General features: G+C 43.3%; 1 protein-coding gene and 1 long non-coding RNA gene across 2 annotated transcripts; one reads left to right on the forward strand and one right to left on the reverse strand.

Moving 5' to 3' along the window:
- Window positions 1-2,870: 2,870 nt before the first annotated feature.
- Window positions 2,871-5,751, reverse strand: LOC119400919 (oligosaccharyltransferase complex subunit ostc-A). Its single transcript, XM_037667810.2, has 4 exons — window positions 5,554-5,751; window positions 5,374-5,447; window positions 4,583-4,800; window positions 2,871-2,919 (listed from the first exon to the last, which is right to left on the reverse strand). Exons 1-4 carry the CDS (start codon window positions 5,741-5,743, stop codon window positions 2,901-2,903), a joined length of 501 nt encoding a protein of 166 aa, XP_037523738.1. The 5' UTR covers window positions 5,744-5,751; the 3' UTR covers window positions 2,871-2,900.
- A 123-nt stretch (window positions 5,752-5,874) lies between these two features.
- LOC125759078 (uncharacterized) lies at window positions 5,875-10,570 on the forward strand. Its single transcript, XR_007416695.1, has 2 exons — window positions 5,875-6,008; window positions 10,223-10,570. It is a non-coding gene; the product is annotated as an uncharacterized LOC125759078 (long non-coding RNA).
- The last annotated feature ends 14,518 nt before the right edge of the window (window positions 10,571-25,088 follow it).

Below are 25,088 nucleotides of genomic sequence, written 5' to 3' on the forward strand. Positions count from 1 at the left end.
TTCCTAGATCGCTTCACTGACTGACAAAAGTTCATTGACTGTATCTGACTGTGCCCACATTTGAAAACTTATTAATTAGCCACAATACTGGCACTTCTGCAGCAGTGTCACTGGATATGACCGAAATTCTCCTACACTTCAAGGTTGAAAAGGTAGTGCGAGCGCATTTTCAGCGTACATAGTGTCGTGTAGATGTAATGATGGTGTGGACGTAGTTTCTAATCTTGTCCTTTTCAATTTTTTGCCTCCAACACCAAAAGGAGTTTGCGCTCTGCTTTCAGTTTTAAACATGAAGGCGTTCTTCACCTTGTATAGTCTTACAAGTTTTTGGGTCCCAGGGAGCAGGGCCACTAGGTGTTCTAAAAGTAGAAAAAAAAATTCAGCTCTTGTAAGGTTTTTTTTGTTTTAATGTATTACGTGTAGATATCGACACTCTTTCTGTGTTTATTTGCTAGATGCGTGCAAATATTTCTATTGATAAAGTATATGAAATGTACTTTGCACAGCTGCTGAACCCCTGACGAAAGTAATGTGTTGCGATTGTCTATGGCTCGACGGCTGACCTGAAACAGTAGGAACTCATAACCACATTGCTTGTGGCGTAAAGTACTTGTGGACTGAAACATAAGAATTTAGAGCCAAGTAATGCACATACACTCAAACCTCATTATAACAGTCACATCTGCCACAAAAATAACTTCGTTATATCCTAAAATTCGTGATAAACGTTTATTTGTAACACTGTATCAATGACAAAACTATTCTTCACTTCATTATAACCAATAATTCGTTATATCCGTGTTTGTTATATCGAGGTTTCGTTTCCAGCGTCTCCGGTTCGTGTCATATCGGCATAACTTTGACTCGCATTACCTTTCACGGACAAATTTGCAGTGACGTGACACGGTTATCACGAACAATAGCTATCAGCAGTCATTATACAAAAAAAAAATGTCGTTTTTCAATCCGCGAGAACTGTACATGTGTTGGCACTAATGCAGATGATTACTGTTTTTCTTTCATTGCATGGAATGTGATACCAGTGTACAGTGCCGGTCAAAATATTACGGACCACGGGAGCACATGGCAGACAGCACCGAGGCGCCTTCTCACGGCTGCTTGCGAAGCTCTATAGCGCGCACTGCGCACGGGCATCCTTGTTTACCTGCCGGCCTGCTCGTTTGCTCGCTTGAAGTGCGCGCGCGCCGGAAAGCCAGAGAAATCGCAAGGTGCCGCTGGTGCCACGGAAGTCGCCGCGGAAGCACCGAACGATGATATCGTGACGAAAATATGTAACTTGTACTGGCAGTGCTCAGTGCGCGCCGCACTCTACGCTTTATTCCCAGACGCTCCGCAGCGTGGAAAATACGCTTTGCGTCAGTTTGTCTCAAGTCGTCATGTGTGATAAGATTACCATGCATGGTGCATTTTTTTTTTTTTCTGGTGCTCGGTGCAACTATCCTGCGCCCGTTCATATGCGCTGTGAAAGAAAAAAACTTGGCATCGACCGGTTTGTAGCACAAACCTACAAGAAAAACCCACATGGGCTAAAAAATGAAGACGAAAAATCTTGAAAGCTGACGAAAATTTTGTCAAGACCGAGGCGAAGTTTTCGCCAAGTAGAAAAGTTTTCTTCTGGGCGAATCGCCCGGGGCTTCCGTGGTGACTGCAGAAACGGCACCTTGCACTTTGTCTGGCGTTCTGATGCGCGCGCACTTGATGCGAGCGAACGAGAAGGTCGGCAGGTAAACAAGGATGCGCGGGCGCAGTGCGCGCTCTAGAGCTTCGCAAGCAGCCGTGAGAAGGCGCCTCGGCGCTGTCTGCCACGCGCTCCCGTGGTCCGTAAAATTTTGACCGCCACTGTACATGCCAGGTCAAGTGGGCTTGGGCTGCAGAACACTGTTATTGCTCAGTGGAGCTTCCATTGACTGAGATAGGCCAGTGCAGATACAAAAATTTCTCACATTTGAAAAATAATATCCTTTTGCAACTTTGCAGAAGTTTAGCAAAGACTTAGAGCTATGTACTGACGTGTCATAAATATCTTCAACTCGACCACAAAATTTTTTTTTCCTTGAGTGCTGAGCTTTCTTTTCCAAGAAAAAAGGGGTAATTAAGCTTTGCAGGCCTTTTTTTTTTTTAGGGGGAGTTGCACCTGCTAATTCTTTTTTTTTTTTGTCTTACGTTGGTAAGGTTACCACTCCATATATATTTGTGCCCTTTCGATTTATCAAAAATTTCCTCCCCCCCTCCCTCCCCCAAAACAGGTCCAACCTTAGTTTTATTCAATTTTGCTTGTGCCAAAAACTTATAGCATTGATATGTTTGAAAAATTGTTTTTTCTTCTTGCAGTTGCATCACTTTTATTAGCTTTCTGTATGCACTATTTCAACAACGGCATCACTTAAGACCATTGAAAATACGAAATGTATGCTTCTCTCTAGCGCAGTCAGAATAAAACAATAAGCTCACATAAAAGCAAGAAAAATTCTTGTAAGAAAAGTAAACGAGCATAATGACTTTTGAGCTTCAGCAAAAACGTGAACATTTTTTTTTTTCAGCCATATTTATGATGGTTAGAAAAACGCTGGTTGATTACCCTGTAGCTAACACAAAATTGCACATGTACTCTAATGGCTGATGCCACGCAAGTTTTTGTAAGCTGACAGATGCAAGAGATGAGAAATGTACCCAGACGAAGTTTCTGTGATTTACGTCACCCTTATACTTTGTTCTTTGCAATGTCTTCCCCTTGCACAAGACCAGCACACTTTTTTTTCGAAAAGAATTTATTATGTGGTAACACTGATGGCATTGATTCAACCAGCAATATGATAGCTTTGGAAATACAGAAAACCTTCCAATGGCTGGGGGTGGATTGGACAGGCAGCTGAGCAGATTCAGGCATGTAAGTATCCACTGCAAATAAAGGAAGAATATATGCGGCGGCATTTCTCACTACATATTTTAATTTGTATGAAACCTGGCTGAGATCCTCGCTGTGAATACACTAAAGAAAAAGAATGGATTGAGGAGGTCTTCTCATAGCGAGGGTCTCAACCTGGCAGGTTTTATGCCTTTAAGTAGCATGCATAGGTTAATTGGTCAGCTGCCCACTTGTAAAATGATCATGTGCTACCCGAACCTTCAGGCAAAAATAATGTTATACATTTGCCGCCACGGCCACGAGCTAACACTCTGGATTACACATGTACTGAAAAATTAAGGAAGTGGATGGAGGAATGTGCAGTCAGAGTTCTGTTTGCAGAGCATCGTACGCATGATGTGAAGGTTTTGTTTATTTGGTTTCCAACTGTGGCGAGTTTCTTTCATGCACTTTAATTAATTTTCTTTTATCAGTTACTGCATTTCAATTACCACCCCCTACGCTTTCCTTGGTTTCATGTGATTAAAAATGGGCCCCTCAATCCATTAGCTCCCCCACCTCCTTTTTTTTTCGTCACGTAGCTTTGAGCTTTTCTAACCATTCTATAGTCTTGCCGTACAGCTCACACTTAAAAAAAAAATCAATTATGTGCCTAACGAAGGAATTGACCTGTCACCCAGTACTGCTGTCATCACCATCATCCTTGTGACAGAGATGCAAGATACCAGCGCATCTTTCAGAACAATAAGTGTAAAAAAGATGCAAGGGGGGGGGGGTTATAATTAAAATGGAAGTTACAGGCTGCATTTGTCACCAAAATTAGCTGCACAGCTCTGATAATACCTTGGCATTTTGACAAGTTTCTACAAGGTCAAGAACATTATCTTCTGACTCGACAAGTTTTAATGGTGAATAAAACTTCAACTGGCTCCACAAGGCCAACCCTGCAGAGCGAGTTCCCATTTTCTGCTACGCAAATATGGCGAATGCAAGCACTGTGCCCTGTCGATACACTCGGTAGATCAGTTGTTCATTTCACTTCAAAGAATTCATTCCGTGCAATGGCACCTAACTGAAGTTACTTGCAAGCAATCGTGTTTGAGTGATGTTACAAGGCACAGACATCACTCATTTCAGTAAGCAAACAATGTCACCAAGTGTGAATATAGCTAACTGAACACGCAGCAGTTCAGCAAAGGCTAGGGCAGTTAGTGTTTTTGCTTTTACGAGCTTTGTTAGAAACATTCTGCTCTCCTCACTGCAGTGATTTTTTCACTTATTTCAATGGGTTTATAACGATTTTCAGAACAATGAGAAGGCTTCAGCAGCATTTTTATCACCAATTGCCAGTGTTGTTAGTGCCATCATTACACACATACACAGCACAGCTCACCAATGTGATCATAAAGTGCTTAACACCACATTTAAATGAGCAACACTGCAACATCACACTATAATCCAAAATTATGTGTGTGCCATTTCAGAACCTTGCCCTATGCAACCTTCCTGTACTGGCAGCACACAGGGATGATTGTGTAACTTTGACACGGTAGTAAGCATCCTATGGCTTCATTTTGGTACTATTTTGAGGCAGCCTTATCAGCAGTGCTTTACATCATAAATTAGAGGAATGCAGTCACAGTGGCACTACCCAAACACATCAAATTTAAGAAAAAGACTGTGTAGGTGCCTTACGGAAGCTTGATGCGCATAAAGACGTAGCAAGTGAAGAAGGACACCAGGATGCAGATGAAGCCAGTGCTGATCAAAAGAATGCGGTTCAACCTTGGAGTGCTAGGGTTGTGGGTTCGGTCAAGTATAACGAAACCAAGACCACCAATGGTGAAGAGGAAGCTGGAAGCCAGACCTTCCATGATGTATTGGCCATTCACTCGATACGGCATAAAAGCCACCTAAAAAAAAAAGTTCTGTAATCAGCTGATGCACTGTGTTAATTTAGAGTTGCTGCAAGGGCACAAGTACTGCATACGGGCTCCTTTCATTTTACTGACCATGCAGTCTTTTCACAAACCATAGAAATCAAGGTGTGCACCTTGGAAGTCAATGCTGTAGTGCGCACAGGGCTTAAAGTCTCCCTTGATTGGAGGGGGGGGCCCTCAGAGGGTGGCGACCTATATACATACATACACACATACATACAGCCCCTCCGGGGGGGAGGGCCAGGGGGGGCCGGGCCCCCCCGAGCCCCCCCTGACTTTAAGCCCTGAGTGCGCATACTTATGTGACACATTGCACAGTACGTCATAAATAAGAGGCAGCATGGGCGCAAAAAAGAAGTTTTCCGATCTTTGCTGCAGCGTTCATTAAACAACTTTTTTTCAGGGAGAAAAATGGAATGCAATTGCCCGTTACCACTTGCCATTACCGTCAGCACAAGCATCAGGCAACCACGAGAAGCTAAAACCTACAAGAGCTCGGTGAACATAGATAGCCGTTTCATCATTTCCAACTATACAAGTGCTCACAGGTTTGCTGTGACCGTGTTCATCCACTGTAGATCCGATGCTTGGAGGCTCAACAATAACGTCGTATATTATACCTGTAAAAACACAGCGGAACCAGAAAAACCCGTCAAAGGAGTGGTAACACGTAGCACACCGCAGCTTATCTGACACACGAAGAGCGAAGTTGGCGAAGTCTCCTACCTCCGCAAACTAGGAAATATGAGAAGAGCACCAGTGAGTAGACGACCATCGGCGATGGTTGGTGGAACCATGTCGGCTTCTTTAATTTCAAATTTGGAACTTCAAGTACATAAAACGGGAGGCTGTACAAAAACTCCATCGTGTACACGAAAACAGATTCGCCGGCTGACTCTTGAGGAAATGACGTCATGACGTCGTTTTTTATAGACGGTAATACCCATGGCAATGAACGAAGTGACGGTGTAGCGACATTTGTTTTCGTGGCCGCTACAGGGAGCGACCGCAGCGCCGCCAGTCGGTAGAGCCTGAAACGCCTGTTTTAGGCACTTTTTCTCCCTGAAGACGGCCACTGGCCTAGGTACTGAGGAGAAGAACGCCCCTAGCTCCACTTGTCCCTAGCTTGATCGGCAGCCATAGGCCATGCGCGCTTCACGCCGGTGTCAACCCACGCCAAAGTAAGTTTTTGCATTCGCTGTCCTGCGGTGTTTTCTACCGCGCGACGGAGCAAATGAGTTAAACGGGCCAGGCCTTCTGCCTGGTGTGTTGTGTTTGTGTGCCGTTCGCCTTCGAACTCTACCTTTGTGAATTTGCACCCTGTGTGAGCATGGGCCAGTCAGAGTATATTGTGCTTAGCTCGAGCTCGGTTGTAGTCGAGGTGGAACTGCATTCAACAATTCATTATTTAGGTGACGCTACGGCCTCAGTCCCGAAACTTGATTTGGTGCAATTATGTTACTGTTACTGCAGCTTCTGATCGGTGCAGCTATTTTGCTGGAGGGAGGCTTCAATGTAATAGAGTTACTGTTTTGTACTACATGTCCGTGTCGTTCCATTTGATATGTCATGATACACTTCACGTGTAGATGGTCGACGCTACCATCTGTCCAATACATTACATGGTTCTCAGTGCAACTGTCTAGCGCTAATTGTACCATTTTTATTACGTACCTCACTTCGCTGCAAGTGTGCTTCTTCACAGCCCTGTGCTTCTTCGCAGCACGGGGCACAGGCATAACAATTGCAGCACGTTTGATATAATGCAGTCCATCAATTTGTATAGGCAAGACAACACATAGGACAGTGCACATTGGAACTTTGTGCAATGTTTAGGTATTCCCTGTGACCTTGGGCGCTGCTGACAAATGTGCCATTTGTCTGGTTTGTGTAGAATGCTAAAATAATTTGCTGCATTACAAGCTCTGTGTAGTGGTGCTGTAAATTCTGCATTGCCAGATATTGTTGCGTTAGAATCTGACTACCTGCAAAATTTTGACTGGCACAAGCACCCAGTTGCTGTATTTCTGGTAGACCAGCTGCACTATTATTACAGCTGTCGTTTCCCTTGGTTTTGTCCTAGCAAAGACGCCACCTGGTTCAAACAGCCCACGTACAACTGTGATTAAAACTGTGAATAGCATGCACACATACACACTTTAATCGCTATGATTTACCTTTAGATGCAACAGATTTCAAAGAACACTGACTGCAACGGTTGATATCACTTCCTTTAGAAACTTGCTCAAAGCACATATCATTCTGGTGTAAAGCAGCTTGCACAGTTGTAAGAAAGCGGGCAGTTACCATTACAATTTGCAGTGTTCCACTACTTCATTCTTTAAGGGGCTCCTCAACCACTTTTCCAAGTAATCATCGAATGACCTCAGTATCGGGCCTCACGAATCGATTGCCGCAAAAATTTCTTGAATTCGTCAAGAACGAATAGAGTTACAGGGATTCGTCACACACTTTCAGTGCTTCCCCTCTTCTCTCAGCTTGCTTGAAGGTACACATGGAGGGATGGCATAGAGGAAAGAATTCACGTCATGAGCTTGAGCATGCGTGATGAAACACGATTGCTCTCTGCTGTCATTCCTGTGCATGAGTGTGGCTACTATAGAGCACAGGGCCAGCGTGTGGCAGCACCTTGGTGGCAAGAAACGCATCTTATCCAAATGCCGCTCTTTATTTATGTGGGATATTGGCCTGCTATGTGTTGTTCAATGTCAAACAGCAGGTGCCGACAGCTGCGAAGAGAGTGAGCACAGCCCCCTGTATGAAAAGAGGGTGCCTGTGAAAATGGCAACTTCACGCTCCACTTCTAATCTCTCCTTGTTGCGCATGACTGCAAGGCTTGGCTGAGCTTTTCATAGTGGTGTCTGCTTTCCACAGGATGTGGTTTCTGAGCAAAGAAACAACTGCTTGCAGCGCGAACTCAACACAAGGACAAAAGAAGACGCGGTGCTTGTTCGTGCCTTTTGTTTTTGTGTCAAGTTCACACTGCAACCAGTTGTTTCTAATGATCTACCAACTTTCCAACTCTCGTTGACTATGTTTTCTCACCAAGACTACATTTTTTCACCAAGCCTGACGGGTAGTTCATGACCTCTTATAACAACTTTTTCATGAGCAGAGTATCCTTTAAAGCTTCATGCAACATTAAAAAAAAATCATAGAATCGGCCCACATTAGTAAACACAAAAAAGTGAAAAATTACATTTATTGAAATTCTACATCTGTCTTTCCACTACTTTCTTTTTCTGTGTGCGATTTTCAACTTTAGAAGGCGTCTGATTATTTATTTATTTGAGAATACCTCACAGGCCCCGTAAGAGGCATAGGGTGAGGGGGCATACAGTACAATTCAATACATTGTATGGTTGTATACACACTCTACATTTCAGAATTCTAAATGTGCATGGTGTGGCTGCACTATAACATGCATAAAATATACAGCTGTATCGTTACCAGGAAATGGCTATATTTTCACATTGAGCTGAGGCATCTGCATATTTAAATAAGTGTTGCAATACTTTATTGGATGGCTGTGCATTTGGGCACATGTGGCTGGCGGTTATCACAATCTTTGTATACAGGGCAATCTTGAGCGGTCATGCTTTATACCCTATAGATCTTCGGCTAAGATTTTCTTGCTTGTTACTTTTATCAGTATCGAAACTTTGCGGTATTCATGCACCTTACAGTAGCTTTTTTTTTTTGGCGAAACCGACCTGTTACTAGAAAATGTACTAATATGATAAAGGTCTTCAAACTTAGGTTACCTCTTCGTGATTGTTGCCAGAAGAAATAATTTACTCCAGTAATCAGAGTGGAGTGTCTGGCAGTCCTATGCAATCTTTACTGCTTGGGTGGTACTTTGTAAGTGTACACAATGATCTGCAGTGATGTTTTCAGGCTTGCTAACATGAAAGCAGTAAAACAAGCTGGCCACTTTTACAGCAGTATACAACTTATCCTGAAACAAGCAAATCACAGTGGTACCACTACCTGCAGCAGTGACACTTAGGTTGTATCACAGCCTGTGCCCTATACTGGTACATCATTGAAAGACTCATCTAGCCTGCACAGATGTCATTATTGTCATTGCACCTCGAGGTGGCTAACTTCTTTTTAGTACTGTGTCATCTGTAACTCCGCCCATTCTTTACTGGCTTGAAAAAATTTTGCGGCAATAGATTCATGAGGCAATAAACTGATAAGCTATTATATGATTACTTGGAAAAGTATTTCAGGAACACTTTAACATACACTGTGTGTTCTAGCATGCTGCTGTTACCAAGGTTGATGCACAACATGGTTTTGACACAAGAAAGAAGTCAAGACACCACAAACGCCAACTATCAACTGCAAAGGCACACAATGGCGGGAAAAAAAGAAGACATGAAAACTTATCTGCGCACGCTGATGCAATAGATGAACTTATCAATCCGGCACGTGTGGGGGTATACGTGAAAGATAAGGCAGTTGATTTATTATGCAAGTTAATAGACGGTTAGCTCATGCATGCACATGAGCTAATAGTACGCGTGCATGCGCACTATTATCGATATGCCATGCCTCGATTATTAGATGAGTTTGTTCATTCATATGCCTGTAAAAAACTGCGTATTTATCGAATTTTGGCGTGGACTTACACTCTCGACAATGTAAAGATAGATTAGAAGGTGAGCCTCCGCTTAACAGTATTTTATGTTCCAATAATCTCTGGTTAACACAGTGGCTCGTCTGTCCAATGTAGAAGCAGCTGTAGCTAAAGGGAACCTTATAAACCACACCTGTACAGCAATCAGTGAATTTGTTGGCATGTTTTATGAAACAAATGTTATTCCGCATCGTGTCTACTATTACTCGCTCATTCTTTCTCTGCACAGTGCACAAATCTTACCTAGATAATTGGCAGCCATAAAGACAGCATTAACGCTGTATCTACTTCCCACTTTCTTTAGCCTGTGAGACATGCAATGAATGTAAGGAATACCTGCGACATGTTTTTTTCTCATTGCTTTCTGCAACCATGCTCGGACTTAGCATAACGGACTTCTTTAAACATTCCGCGATAGTGGCCGCCCTGTCTTTGCACGCCCTGTCCTTTAGAATGAATACTTACCAACTAGCTCAGCTCTCTGATATTCTAAACATGGTTTTATTCCACAGCCCTGGGGAATGTCTTGGAATGCTTGTTCTGGTTACAGACTGAAATGTTGCTAATCTTGTGGGTCCTTATTTCTTCTTGGGCACCTTGTGCACTTGTTTCAGTACATGTACTAGGTCAATACAAATTTAAGTGAGTCAGGATATGCACTTTAAATGATGTCTTCAAGTAAACAACAAAAGTGAGCTTTCCACATTGTAACTGTTATTGGCATTTCAGAAGCAACACAGCAAGATGACCAAAGGATGTACCACTTCAAGATGGAAATGGCTATGTTCAAAGATATTTTAGAGATGTACAACAAGGAAGATATTGGGATTCTCGTTGCATCGATATATGCGATCTGCAATAGCAATGTCCAAAGCTTAACGGGCACTTTCACGTAGAGAGCCTTCCTTATTACAGCACTTATTCGCAAAATTCTTGCAGCAACATGTTCACATCGTACAAGTGCGCATCTCTCCATCAGAAATTTTGGACCGCAAGGTTGTTTACTGCCACTTGAAGAAACACCAAAGCCTCCAACCCAATAGACAGTAAACAAGAGTAAGGTAGCCAACATAAGAAGGTGCAATATGGAGAGAATTGAACATGCTTTTCTAAAAAACAGAAGAAGCCTAAAAGCAGTGAAGAGAAAATTGGGCACAGGCAAAAACCAGGTGTATGCACTAAGAGAAAGGCAAGGCAGTTTCACTACCAATATGTATAAGGTAGTCAAAGCAGCAATGATTTTCTACAGAGATCAGCCAGGACAACAATGGTAGTAATAATAGTAGTAGTACTAGTAGTCCAGACGAATCTCACCAGCAATGGCAGGTGAAGGAACGAAAACTTCTTGTCAGAAGAATTGGTATCTGTTCATCTTAAAACCGCTTCATGCACAAAAAAAAAACACACCCCTAGAGAAGATTCTGCCAGGAGCAAGGACACAAAAGCAAGACAATTATTGGAAGCTTTTTACATAAGAAAGCAAGAAAGTTTGTGTGTTAGTGATACATAAGTAGTTTTATATAAGACTGAGAAACAGTTTATTGAGCGTGTGTTATTGTATTACCCCTGATGTTCAAATGGATGTTTGTTGCGCAGGCGCGAATTGATGGTACATATGTGTGTGTGCTTTCTGGGAATTAAAGCAGCTGTGAGTGGCGCCATGTCCAGTCATCTTCTCTCGTGGTGTGCGTCTTCTTTTTTTTTGTGTCTAAAGCAGCTTTAACATGAAGAAAGCCTTAGAGGGAATGCAGTGGGGCAAAGCAGCCGGTTATGATAAGGGGTGTTGCTGTACAGTGATGCTATTAGTTTTCTTGTGCCCTTTGCAGCCATCCGCCACTGGTAAAAAAAATGCAGCCCAGGAATTTTTCAGCTGTGCCAGACGGCTATGGCGAGGAAAAGCATTAAAAAAAGTAATAGCATTGCTCTGCGATAATACGCCAGGTAACAGCAGATCTGTTTAAAGACGGGGGCACACTGTTCTTGAAAAACTGGCCAGTTTGTATATGCAGTGCCTCTTTACTGTGAGCGTGCTGAAATCTTTGAAGAATGTGAATATTGCCCTAATTAATTATGTATGACATTACTATACAGTTTTATGTACTTATAAGCTTTGTTTATCAATGTCTTGTATTAATGTATTTTTTTTGTTTTTGGTACAGTTAACTTATGTACCTATTTGTAATTTGTATCCAATAATCATGTGCAGGGGGTCATGGTATGGTCTCATTACCAAGGGACCCTTTTCTGTATATCCCTTTTTGTTGTAATCATGCTTTGCAAAATAAATGTTCAAATGAAAAGGGGCATCAAGAAATTGAAAAATTAGAAGCCGATCAGCTTACTCATAACTGCTAACAAGGTATTTGCAAAAGTAATAGCTAATAGAATTAGGACCACCTTAGAATCCAATCAACCAAATGAGTAAGCAGGATTTCATACAGGCTACTCAACAATAGACCTTATTAGCACTGTTGATGTTATGGATAAATGCATGGAATATAACCAACCCCTATATATAACCTTCACAAATCATGAGAAAGCATTTTAGTCAGTTGAAACCTCACCAGTCGTGCAGGCATTGCAGAAATGGTGTGTACACAAATTGTATACAAAAATACTGGCTAAACTCTAGCTTGCTGAGCCGTAGGAGTACATATGTAAATTTTATTACATTGTTATAAAACGGACAGTCAACACTGCCACGCCAACTGTTGTTAGACAACCGTTGATTAAAGCATTTATTCACGATCTACACGGTGTGGCTGCAGCATGGTGGTCATTGCAGCACGTTTGCTACAGTAAAATCACCAACTATAAATGGTATGTCTTTCTCTTGTCCAACCCACACAAGATGTCTTATAAAACTTCCAGTGTCTATTTTCCATGTTCCTGAGATGATATAGACCAGGGGTCTCAAACACGCGGGCTGGACCTTTCGTAGCGGCATACCCACGAATGACTGTCTTTGTCCCGCACTTTTTTTTCTTAATAGTCTTTTAGCAAGCTACGGAAATATGGTACACAAATACGGTAAGGCAGTAGGGTAGCGCTCCTCCTTTCCTGCTCGTTGTGCTTAAGCCGCTCCCAGTTCAGGTGACAGTTCAGGAAACTGTGCATCCTCAAATGACAGGTTCCTCGTTAACAATGTGTAGGCTGACAGGCAACAGTGATGCGTGACAACCGCACAGTAACTTGAGAAAGCTTTTGTGGTGTTGGGTTGCCTTCACCGGCAAAAGCACAACGAGCGGGAAAGGAGGAGCGCTACCATACAGCCTTACCGTATTTGCGTACTATATTTCCGTAACTTGCTAAAAGACTCTAATAAGTATGTTTATGAGCTACAGAGACGCGACTGGTTTTAAGCATTTTTTTCATGTGGCACCCCCATGTGAGGTTGCAGTGCGGTGAAACATAACCATGGAACAAAAACTGTATATTTCAGAATCAAGGTCCAGATTTCAGTCATTATGGAGATCTCTCGAGTCCTGCTGTCAAATCCCTCGAGAAATGACCCACATATGACATTTTGTTCAAGCTAATGTTGAAACTAACTAAATGGCAGATACAAGAATGAAGCATCAAGTTGGCGATTGCAAGTACGCAGCATATTAACTGCATACACAATAAACTGTCAGTGCGTGGATGTTGTCAAGGCTTTTCAAAGATAATTTAAACTTTAGGCAAATTGACATCTATGGTGACTTGTGTGTGCTGTCGGGAAGAGCCTTTTTTTTCTTATAATTATTATTAATCAAGTGGTGTCGTATGTACAGTTATCAGTCTCGTCAGTGAGCAATTTCCAGCTGCTTCTTTTTCATAATTCAAAACATTCTTCGGATGGCACTAAAACAAACAAGAGCCTTCTTTTTTAAAATGATTCCTATTGCTCCCTTTCCATTATATCTACAGGAGGCCTGCACTGAGCTCACTGCACTAAGCACACTGAGCCTGCACCGAGCGCATTGAGCTCGGCCTGCCAGGTGGCGCTAGCAAGTGCCTACATCTGGTCATTGTAGCCGTAGTCGTACAGCGACCAGGCGTACAAGTCTGATGTCACGAGAAACAATATTGAAACAATACGCACGGCCAACAACCTTGGTTGTAGTCCTAGAATGAGGACCACGTGGACGACCACGGCTATGGCAGCTGCCGCCCTAGTGTTCCTTGCTCATGACATCATGTGATTACCTCCTATAGCATCAGCTTTCATATGCCAAAGCTTAAGACAGCAGACTGCGCAACTGCTGTTAGAAGCAGAAGCAGTCTATGAGGCAAAACATGTGGTATTGTGCAACGTGGAGGTGGACAAATATCACATAGCAGCGTTCACTGGACTAGTTCTCCAAACAACACCGGCAGACAAAGAATGGGCTAGAAATCGCAGAAACTGAGAAGTTACTGCAGCAACGAGCTTGCAGCTACAAAGCAAGGTAAAAACAAGGTGTAGAGACTGCAATAGAAATTTTTAATGTGCAAAAGTCTATGGCAAGTTTTCCAGCAATTTCGGTGCCAATATTGTGTCTATAACGCAAAAGGTGTGGCACTTTTCCAACAAGAATACATGTGGCTTTGTAGAAAACAAATGGATTTGGGACAGGTCAACTTAATTGAAATTAGCTTGAGTGCATCAACCTAATTTTGGGGGTGATATGGAGGTAAGAAACATATGGGCCACCTTGAGGAAGAAAAGCATCATTAGCTGGGCAGTGTTCACAGGCGAGTCTCGGTGAGTGCTTCCTGCTACTCACCGAACATCGCAGCCCCACGTCAAAGCAGAAATCTTCCTTGCGGAAGTGCTAGCCAGTAGCTGTTTACAATTTCTAAGTTCTGCATTCACAGATTCATGCACCTTCTTACCCTGTGGACACATGTGAAAGCTGGCAGCAGGCTCCATAGCGTACGCCCTGCATTGAGCACTGGCCTACCATACAAAACTCCTCCAAAGACAGTGGCTACATAATGTAGTGATTTCTTTCAAGTGTTGTCGAGCGCACAGCAACAGCAGGAAAACCTCCCCAGTCACTCAGAATTACAGCGCAGGTGGCATTCTAAAGTTTTGTTTTCAGCTCGCTCTGGTGCTCCCAAAGCAAGACTAAGCAGCCACTATGACCACATGAACCTGCCTAGCACGTTGCACCAAAGGTGGCGTCTGCTCTTCCAGTGGTATGCCTTACGCCCAATACCAGTTACGGAAGTGGCCATGAGAGCACCCGAATAAGGGCAGCTAGAAGTTAGATGGAGTAGATAATAAGGAAATAATTTTAAATGCCTCAAGTTAAAGGCACGCTGAAAGCATAGACAGCTCTGTACAAATGCACAATGTTGGTAGGTCCTTATGGTAACAGTTTGTCTAAACCATGTCACTTAGTAGGCTTTAAATAGTGTAATATATGAAGACTGCACTTACACCTATGTCTTCGGTCACCTCCGCTTGGCGGGGAATGCCATTCATGCAAACAGTGCGATTGGTTCCCAATGTGGTGATGTTGTAAACAGATTGTAAACAGATGAGCCATGCCGCCCTATTTAACGCCTTGTTTGTTCTGTATGCACGAATCGTATTTTATGTACGTGTAAAAATAAAACAATTTCAATGTACGCAGCTTGCAGCATTCAATGTAAGCATCGTAGACAGTCTGCCACAGCTGTATCGGCGCACTCGCGCTGGGAGTGGAACGGATTTAAAGGCTGGGATAGTAGCCGCAGCAGCCCGTGGAGGGTCCCCTGTAGCGCCAAACACGTGACTGGTTCTTGCGATGCAGAGAATAACCTAGCCCTTTCAGACTTCAGGAAGCATGCCAATTTCTTTTTGACGGATTTTATGCCTTCACGGGCCCCTTCGATGGCGTGGTATTGACTATCTTCTTCTGCGAACAAGGCAAAGGCAACATTCTGCACGTTGCGTCAGTTTACGAACGAATGCGACCTCGTTTCAAAGTCCGGTGAAAAGGGCAGAATATAAACACAAAGAACGACAGAAAGTTTCTAGAGGTAGGAATCAGTCTTTAATCGGACGAAAAGCGTCAAAAGCCGACACATGAGAAGACACGATGTCTGGTTCTCTAGTGTCCGTATTGGCGCGGCTCACTTTCTTCTACGATAAACATGGGAGGAGTCGATCCCGCCTACGTCGTGCCAAGATGCAAGGACAGCGGTCGCCGTAAAGACGATACATATTTGCTTCACTACGCAGACAGCAGGAACGTCGTGCAGCATGCAGTGGTGTTTTGCTTACCTTCTAGTGGCAAAGCGCATGTGTCGCACATCAGATTTCGATGCTTGATATCCCGGATGGTGCCTAATATAACCATAACGTACACAGACGCATATATATTCCACAATATCAAGTACAACAGTGCAAGGAAAGGTTGCAATCGCTTGGAGTTTCAAAAAGTTAAACAGGAAGTCTCCATGACACCAGTTGCAGGAAGCAGGTGGCGCTTTGCGCAGTCAAAAACCGAAACCGAAAGCTATCCTTGAGCGCCTCCCGTCATTTACGGCCGCCGACCCACTCACTTCGATGAAAAGAAATCGAGAGAACTTTGCTCCACGGGAGATATGGGGATTTTTGCTGTATTTTAAAACACTTATGCGCCATATGGCTAAAATGAAGGTGTCGAATAGTGGTTTCTGCATCGAATTCTTTCATTCAGCAGCAATTTTCACCCTTGAAGAAGACAAGACTGCTTGTTGAAACGCTGACTCCAGCGACACTCCGTGTCCAAGGATTTTTCACCTTTTCAAGCCTCCATCTTCCCCTGAACTTCTGCCATTTTTGGATTATCAATTTTGCTGGCTAGAGAAGCTCCAGAAATTAATCCGATGCCATATTATGCAGACATCCCTTTAGTTATCACTCTTGATAGAAGTTATATGGAGGCATAAAGAAAAACATAAATGCCTCAGCTTGCGCCACCGAGGTGTAACAGGCTAACAGTGAACAGCTAAAACTTTTGATTGTGAAATGCTGCCATGGTACAACGCTTTGACTAGGCTGTCACTGGAGCCAACATTTCGACAAGCCGACTTGTCTCCAAGTTGCAGCCACTAAGACAAGTACGCTTGTCGAAACAGCTCCAGCAACACCCCGTGTACAAGAATTTTTCATATCAGCAAAATCGGTGTTCTTTTGTCCAAAGAATTAGTTAATGCTGTTTATTCTGACATGGCAGTCGCTTAATTCATTGCGCTCCAGACAAAAGCATTTTAAGTCGACTCATTTTCATAAGTAATGCTGCATGGAATGTGTTATACTGCGCTTCCAAAAGTAAATGCAAAATTTCAACAAATGTTGTCGATCATAACCTTTATTGTAGCAATTCCAACCAATATGCTGGCCACTTGGCATAGGAAGAGCAATGGAATTGATGACTTGGTCCAAGAACCTGCACGAAAAAGGCACAATAAGTACAAGGTGTCTCCATCGAGCAGGCGTATATCACCACAACAAAAATCGGAAGGCTGATTTGGCAAACGCACAAGCACAGCAGCAACACTTTGTCGAATTGTCGAACACCTGTAAATGCCAAAAGCAGGGGCGGTTGAACAGCTGATTTTGTCTCACTTAATGAAGTAAATCTAGATATGCTAAAGAATCTAGGGTAGGCAAAATCAACGAGCTCCTCCACAGCACTGTGTGTGACAATCATATTGTGGTTTTGGAAATATCTGGAATTCTAATTTCATCTTGCACACAAAAGGCATATTAAATGAAAAAAATGTTTCAGTCAAGCATGCACATACACCTGCATACAAAAAAAAAAAAACAAGAGGCTATAGTTTGGTCAAAAGACAACAGACGATGCAGCACAGGGTGACAGAGGTTTAGGGAAAAATTCAGCCTAGTTGGCAACATACTAAGAATTTTTTGCACATAAGCAACACGAGGAGGAAAATGGAGAGACACAACACATGCACTAACTTTAAACAAAATCGTTTATTGCACACGAGGCAAACATTTATACAGTGTTGGTGCCCTCACACTGCACCAAGAAGCCATGCACAGAGATTTATTTGTCTTTTCCCACTTCATTTTTACAAGACGTACGTAACACTAATCAACTAACAAACTATTGCACAATCAAGAAAGCAGATTCTTTATCCGACAAGGACAGGGACAGAGTGCTAACACGATTGGTACCCAATTTTCGCAATTCCTGCAGCTAATAGTATTATAAATCTCGTTAGTTCAGCTCTGTTAGTTGACAAAACCTTTGTGTTCTGCAAGAAAGGTTCACACATTACAATGCTATCTTAACCTATCATTCATGCAGCTGCTTGTTTGCCCAGCATACTGCTTACTACAGAAAAGAGGTATCTGATAAGCAACAGCTTGTCTACATTCTGCAAACCACATCCTATATCGTTTTCTTACAAGCAGTTTTCTTCCGTGCTTGACTGCAAATTCTGCAAATTGATTTCAGCTTTCATAGAGCTGGAAAACTATTTGCACATTTGTATGTGACACCAACCTTATTATGTAATGCTAAATTTTGTGCAAGTATGGCACATCAGCTATTCTTTTTTGAGCGACATCACTGTTGGAACAGCCAACTAGAGCAATGGAGCAGTACTTCCTAATTTAAAGGACTCCTGACACCGAATTTGGAAACGAGAGATGCTTGTGTTGTTTCATAGTCCTGCATGCGGGGGCACTTCTGACCGATTGTGAGTGTTAAGATATTTTAATTTGGTTTTAAAGTAAGCCTGAGTGCTCATCTGAACTTTGAACTCCTATCAACATAACCACTAGTATGACGTAGACGTAGGCCCCTTGTGACGTTGCAGAGGTAAAGCAAGTATTGTCGACGTCACAGACAGAAATACGCGCGGTGCACTGTGGTTATAGTGAACTAGAAGCAACTTCCTTGTGGCGCGAACGGGAGGGTTCAGGCGTTCCTCTTGGCGAAGAAAAATCCAGATGGCGCCAGTGCAACTTTTTCTAGTCGCACCGCCCCTTCTGCTGTAGGCGCTTGCGCGCGTTGTGTGCATTTCTCCACGTTCCGCGTTGTTGTAGCGGTGCCGTGCATTAATAGACAGTTTCAGTTGAGCGCCCACTACATATACGTGGACGCAGCCTGTCATTGGGAATGGCTGGCAGGCTGCGTCCGCAGAGCTGCTGCGGATGCCCAAATAAAACTGTGTAACGCGTTTAAAGGGACTGACAACCAACTTTTGTGGTACCCGTTTTCTTGAGTGCAATGGGAAGCTTACCGGTCAGAGCTTCTAATCACGGAGTGGTAACGCGGAGAACGCCGTAAAACATTTGTAATCAGAGTTTTTCGATCTGCAGCGATTATGCAGTCTTAATATCACATGCTGCAAACAGTGAGAGGTGAGCGCGATAGCGATTATACGCCAGCAGTGGTGACAAGTTATGCCCTAAGTATAAAAAGGCAATGTTACGTTTGCAAAGCCTGCGGTGCCGCGACTACTGCTTTCTAGCCTATTAAATTATTTTACAATAGTTATAGCATTTTTCTGGGGCTTCTTATAGAAGTACTTTGGCCGTACACAGGTCGCTTTATCACATTTTAGTCAAGCCAAGCTAAGCTAAGCCTTCGAAAACGAAACAAGTGGTAGGATACACCAGCAGTGCTGTTGATGAAGTGGTAGCAATCCTCCACAGAACAGTAAGTCGATGGCATTTTGCGAGCAGCAGCGTAAACTCGCGTGCTACTCTTCAAAAGTCCGATACGACGAGAGCAGACGAGAGTCGAGCTACGCGGGAAACGCCGCCGGACGCCGCATGCATGCGCCGCAGCCTCCGTTTCACTGGAAGCCACGAAAACAGCGCGGCATCTCATGCTTTACTTCTTTTACCTTAGAAACAAACGGGAGTTGGCAATAACATACATATTCAAATTTTCAGCCCTCGTTCTGGTGCGTGTAAAAGCATTAGACTACGTACAACAAAGTGCTTAAGACTGCATACGTCTGGTTCATGGCGCTCGCGCTAGGCTGCGCGACATGCCGGTTTTTGTTACTTTTAAACGCGATTTAAAAATATAAATCCTACTCAGATCGCGAAAAGTATTCTGGAATCTGTCACTATAATTCACGGCCTTTTCATTTCCACCAGGATCTAATCACCCGTTCTGGCCAGTTGTCGGTCCCTTTAACAGAGAACGTGTATGCCGTTCGCTTCGACTAACTTCCAATGAATATCGTACTCGGCTGTTTCAGGAGGTTGAAACAACTTACACATGTTATAGGTGGATAGCAAAATGACGTCTTCCGGTTCGATGCCTAGCTTTCGCTGTTTCAAGGTGTGCGCCGTTCAGCGCTTTCGGGTGAGGACGTACAACTGCGGCATCTAAGCGGCATCTGTAGTGAACTGGAATCGTTATAATTTATTATCATACTCTTATGTTTTTCTTTATATTTCACTACAGCTGCTTCGACTAAGGCGCAGCTACCATATTTCAGACGCCAGTGATACACCAGCTCACGGCTTCTCACCGTTCTTCAACGGCGGCGCCAAGCAGTGCTGTCAGCACTAGACGCTTGTAAAAAAAAATAACTGCCGGGTGGCGACAAAAAGAGCAACGCATAGTGAGTCCACTATAGGCGAACGCATCGGAGCGCTGGAAAAAAGTGCAGCCGCAATCCTTGCGGCGAGGAGACGCGTTCGATTTCAGCCGCTGCATTGCCAGGCTCCTCCGTTCAAAACATTCGCAACCTCAGCGTCTGCCACTTGCGAACCGTCGTCGGGCTCGTTAGACGATGAGTAGGGCCACGAATCTGCGTCTGACAGCGATGACATCGTCTACCACGTGCTCGACGAGCAGACGAACTTATCCAACTGGCAGTTCAACAAGCGCGTGGCTGACGTCACCCAATACTGAGCGTACGTCATCACGCGGCGCTAGTTTCTTATCCTCTTTCGGCGCGCGTTTTGAGCCTACGCTAAAAATGATCATAATTAAGGCTGCTAAGATTAATTAGACATCACATAGGAGCATTTGCGGTGTCATTCCGTGATTACAAGACATAGACCTACTTATTGCAACATAAATGTCACAAACAAAAAATCGGCTGTCATGGGCCCTTTAAGCCTTTTACGACTTACACTTCTGTTTGTGCGACGCGTTGTGTGTGAACCTTTCCCATGTGCTGTGTGTCCTGTTGAGTTGTTACGCTATCCAACTACAGTTATGGAAAGGATGGCATCACGTAGTAATGTACAAGTAGTTTTTCAGCTCCATGCAAGCTGAAATCGATTTGCAGAATTAGTAGTCAAGCACCAAAGTAGACAATTGCTTGCACAAAACGACATAGGACATGCTGAGAAGCTGTCATTTATCAGATACCTCTTTCATGTGGTAAGTGGTATGTCAGGAAATGAGCCACTGCATGAATGATAGGTTAAGAGAGCACTGTAATCTTGTGAACAAATGCAACGATGGATGGCTGGCGTCACAGTGTAGGGCATGAGAGTATGAACCTTTCTTTCAGGACACAAAGGCTTCATCAGCTAATAGAGTTGAACTAACGAGATTGATAATAGAAGCTGCAAAAAATGTAAAAGTGGTACCAATTGTGTTAGCACTCCGCAACTATCCTTCTCGAATAAAGAATTGACTGTATTGAATGTGTAGTAGTTCGCGAAGTGATTATAGTGTGCCATATATTTTGTCAAAATAAAACAGAAAAAGACATCTCTCTGCATGGCATCTTGGTGAAGCGCTAGGGCACCACCACTGTGTCTATTAGTGCCTTGTGCGCAATAAACCATTTCGTTGAAAGTTAGTGCAGACGTTGTCCCTCCCTTTTCGTCCTTGTGTCGCTTACCGTGTGTCGCTTATGTGCTAAAGATTCTTACCAAGTAAGTTGAGGTTACTTATGAGTACAAACAGGAAAAAAGATATGTTAAAGGAGTACTGACATGAATTTTAAAAATTTTCGGATTGATGCTCTAAATAAAAATACTGGCGTCGAGAAACCTAAAACGAGTATTGTGGTGCCTGGGAATGCATCGTATATATTTTATTTATCGCTACCTTAAAAAGACACTTTTGGTTTCGATATCGAGGGGGCGGCTGCTCGGTGACGTTTCATAGCAGTGTGATGTCACCGGGATACAGAAACTCGCGACGTACTAGCAGCAAATCCATCATCTGCCCGTGGTGCACATAAACAACAATAAGTTAATTGTCGTCCAGTGACCCTGACAGTGATTTCTACGATATAGGCTGCATGCAGGATGCAGAACTTGCAAACTCGGGGGAACTGTCTTGACTCGTCAGGATAATGCCCATTGCACTGTGGCTGGCTTGCAGATGCTCAGCGACGAAAACTTCAAAGTCAAATTAAAATATTTGATACGTGTTCTCCGACTCCGGTGTGTGGACATCGTTGACACTGCATACCAAGGAAACCAAAAATGTCCCTTTTGCGATGTCTCAAAATCGTGTCAGTACTCCTTTAAAATTAAAGCAATTTCAACCACAAAATACACATAAGCGCAGCAGCGAAACATTGGTAAACAGCACTAAACTTGTAACAGCCAAAAGCATGTGCAACTGAACAGTTGATATTGTCCCACACAGTGCAATTAAATTTAGGTGTTTTATGGAATCCCGGGTAGGCAAAATCAACGAGTTCCTCCACAACAGTATGTCTCACAATTGTGACCTGGTTATGGAATTACCAGAATGCTAATTTTGTCCTGCATGCAAAACGCACAATGAAGTCAGTCAAACATATGCATGCAGCAGCTTACCCTATGTTTCAGAAATTACGACAAATCGGAACATTTTCCAAGCATGTTTTTGACACTTTCTGCGATGCCGCAATGGTTATTTATACCACCTGCACAAATCCTTATAAGTGAAACACACGGTGTCTTTAGAAATGTTCACGCATCCGAGGGCAAGCTTGTGAAGTATTTGCACGTTTTCAAAACCTTTAGTACCGATGAAAGTGCCACCTGCATTATATGTTTCGTAGCAAGCCCACTTTTGTAGCTGCCGAGCCATTTGTTCTAGAAAGTCTACATCGTTATCAGTGCCACGGTACAATTAATAGGTCCCCAACTGCTGCAAGTGCAATTAATAGGTCCCCAACTGCTGCAAGTTCATAGGTAGAAGGGTATGGCACACCAGCAGGCGTTTCTTGTGTGAGGCGGTACCGGACATAATACACCTATGCTATTTAAAACTCTGCATGCCTTAGTTGGTTACTTGTTTTGTACTGAGCGCACTATGAGAGTATGTACTTACAAATGCACATTATCATAATCATAACCACTGCTATGTTTGTTAGAGCAAGCTTACTCTCTCTTTGCACTTTGAAAGCTCGACACCTTGGCAGACATCGCTTGGTGTTTAGTCAATGAACTTTTTTCCAGACATGCAGCACTGCACTTTCCCCTGATGCTGGACTTTGGCAAGAGGATGCGCCAGCCAGCAAATGTCCACTGGAATGTGAATGCACCGTGCAGAATTTGCACATTTTCTCCAAACTTGTTGACTATCTTCTGTCCTGATCGGTTGGGACATGCTAGTGTGCACACCGTTGAACCTTCGGCAAACATTTCACAAGGATTTAATTGGCTTCAGCCCGTGGCAGGAGCACCAGAAAGATGGTAGACAAGTCTGCTATCTGAAACGCTATGCCTTACCACCCTGCAACTGCCAAATTAAGCATAGCACACAAACTCAGTGCACCGATTCCAGACAAGGTAATTGAGCAGCGTTTCCCTATACAAATAAACTAGTTAACATGAAAAGTAATACCGAAGGATTCCAACAAAAATATGCAGATCTTATGCGAATTTGTCTTTTTTTTTTCGAACGTCGATGAATTTGCATGGAGGTAAAGCGTCACCTTCGAGATTGGAGTCCAGGAACTCACCCTTTCCAGTTTTTTTCTTCCTTCAGAAACTAGGCAACTAACAACGCCAAATGCTACTTTGAAAGATGGTGACGATAATACTGAAACTTTCTGCAGTATTTGAGCACATATGGATCTGCGGTATGTGCAAAATCTATCTCATACAGAAACGTACCCATCCCTACAACATGCTTTCAATAACAAACAACGGAAGAAACTGATGTTGTACTTGATGTCTTGAGCCTCTAATTCATGATAGAACATAGCATGGAATGGAAGAATTTAGGAAGCTTGTACATTAACTGCTGACCTAAAACAGCCAGAAAATATTCCGGGATGTCGGTGTTTGTCATGAGCCATGCTAATACATGGCAATAGCAGATGGTAATGAAACTGGCATGCTTTCATCCGGGCTCTTTGGCTCGCTCTTGCTAGTAATCTTAGCACTGTTAACGATTACAAGAATCTAAAAAGGAAATTTCCTTTTCCTGGAGGGCTATTGAAGACTGAATGACACAGTTATGCCCTGCCTTCTGTATTTTGCGGGCCTCGAAGATTTCGCGTGTCAACTGGTCGTGGTGGCGGAAAAGAATCCTCATTCTAGAAAGTTCTGCGGTGTACCCGCAATCTTGGCAGTGCATTGCCAAGTGCGTCGAGCGAACATTACTTCTCGGGGAATTTTGATGCTCCCTCAGTTGCGAGTTTACGCGTCGCCCCGATTGCCCAATGTAAACACTTCCACACGTACACAATGCCAATGGCACAAAAACATTCGTGTGCTTAATGGAATATGAATCCTTCACCACTGGGCCTTTTTCCGCACTGCTGTGCAGATATCACCAACTTTATTCTTGGCTGCGAACACCACTTCAATGCCATGACGTCGTCATGAGTTTCTTGCCTTATAAGAGCATGCGCAGTAAGAGTACATCATGATGTTTCTTCAATAAACTTTTCAGTTGAAAGTCAGCACTCGTGTCGTGTCTACTCGTCCTTGGTCTCTGTTATTTCGCACTGTTTTGCCTCTACCAGCTATTAATTGTTACCAACTCGCCCAATTTTCAATCATACTAGCCTGTAAACCTTCGGCCTAGATTTCTTTTACCTTGAGCGGTAGTCCTGCCCACGGTTTTTGAACCACGAGAGCCCTATTGTATGTGTTAGCCTCCTGTAAAGCTTTGAACAACGGCTTGAAAATAGAATTTTGAATCACAGCGCAAGTTGCCCTCATTAAAGCCAGACCGATGCAAAAGCTGTGTCCCCTTGAACTTCATGTCTGGCTTCTTGGCAGAGCAGTGGCCTGTGCCCATTAAGCTAATGAAAAAAAGCCCATGAGCAGTGAAGTGGGGACACTACGGCTCATTAGTTTTATTAAATGCTTTTTGTTTAACGTTGGCAGATCAATTTTTGTGCACTGATTAGTACACCACTTCTGACATATTTCGCAATGGTCAAACGAAGAATATGCACGCACAAAGTGTACTTACATACAGCTCCAACTTTGTCCATGGGCTCGGATCCAACGCCAAAGTGTTACGACTGCACTCGCAGCATGGGCACCTGCGCAAATAAAAGCTTTTTTGCACACTAATGTACAAGCGAAGACCTAGCTTATTGCATTCGTTCTCATAAGTGTGTGTCACAAACCTTTTACTAGTTCAACTCTAGGGCAAGAAAGTAACTACAAGCGGTATTCAACCGTTTCCATACAATAGCGTGAGACGGAAGCTGCATAAGTTTCTGTCGCACAAATTGAACG

This window comes from Rhipicephalus sanguineus, chromosome 1, assembly GCF_013339695.2.
Source record: "Rhipicephalus sanguineus isolate Rsan-2018 chromosome 1, BIME_Rsan_1.4, whole genome shotgun sequence".
Lineage (NCBI taxonomy): Eukaryota > Metazoa > Arthropoda > Arachnida > Ixodida > Ixodidae > Rhipicephalus > Rhipicephalus sanguineus.

What these genes read in the sequence shown, in the direction of transcription:
- LOC119400919 (XM_037667810.2), bottom strand. Translation starts at nt 5,743, where the DNA reads ATGACGTCATTTCCTCAAGAGTCAGCCGGCGAATCTGTTTTCGTGTAC. An exon ending in ATATTTCCTAGTTTGCGGAG is followed by an intron (nt 5,448 to 5,553) that starts GTAGGAGACTTC and finishes GTGTTTTTACAG; the next exon opens with GTATAATATACGACGTTATT. An exon ending in AACACGGTCACAGCAAACCT is followed by an intron (nt 4,801 to 5,373) that starts GTGAGCACTTGT and finishes TTTTTTTTTTAG; the next exon opens with GTGGCTTTTATGCCGTATCG.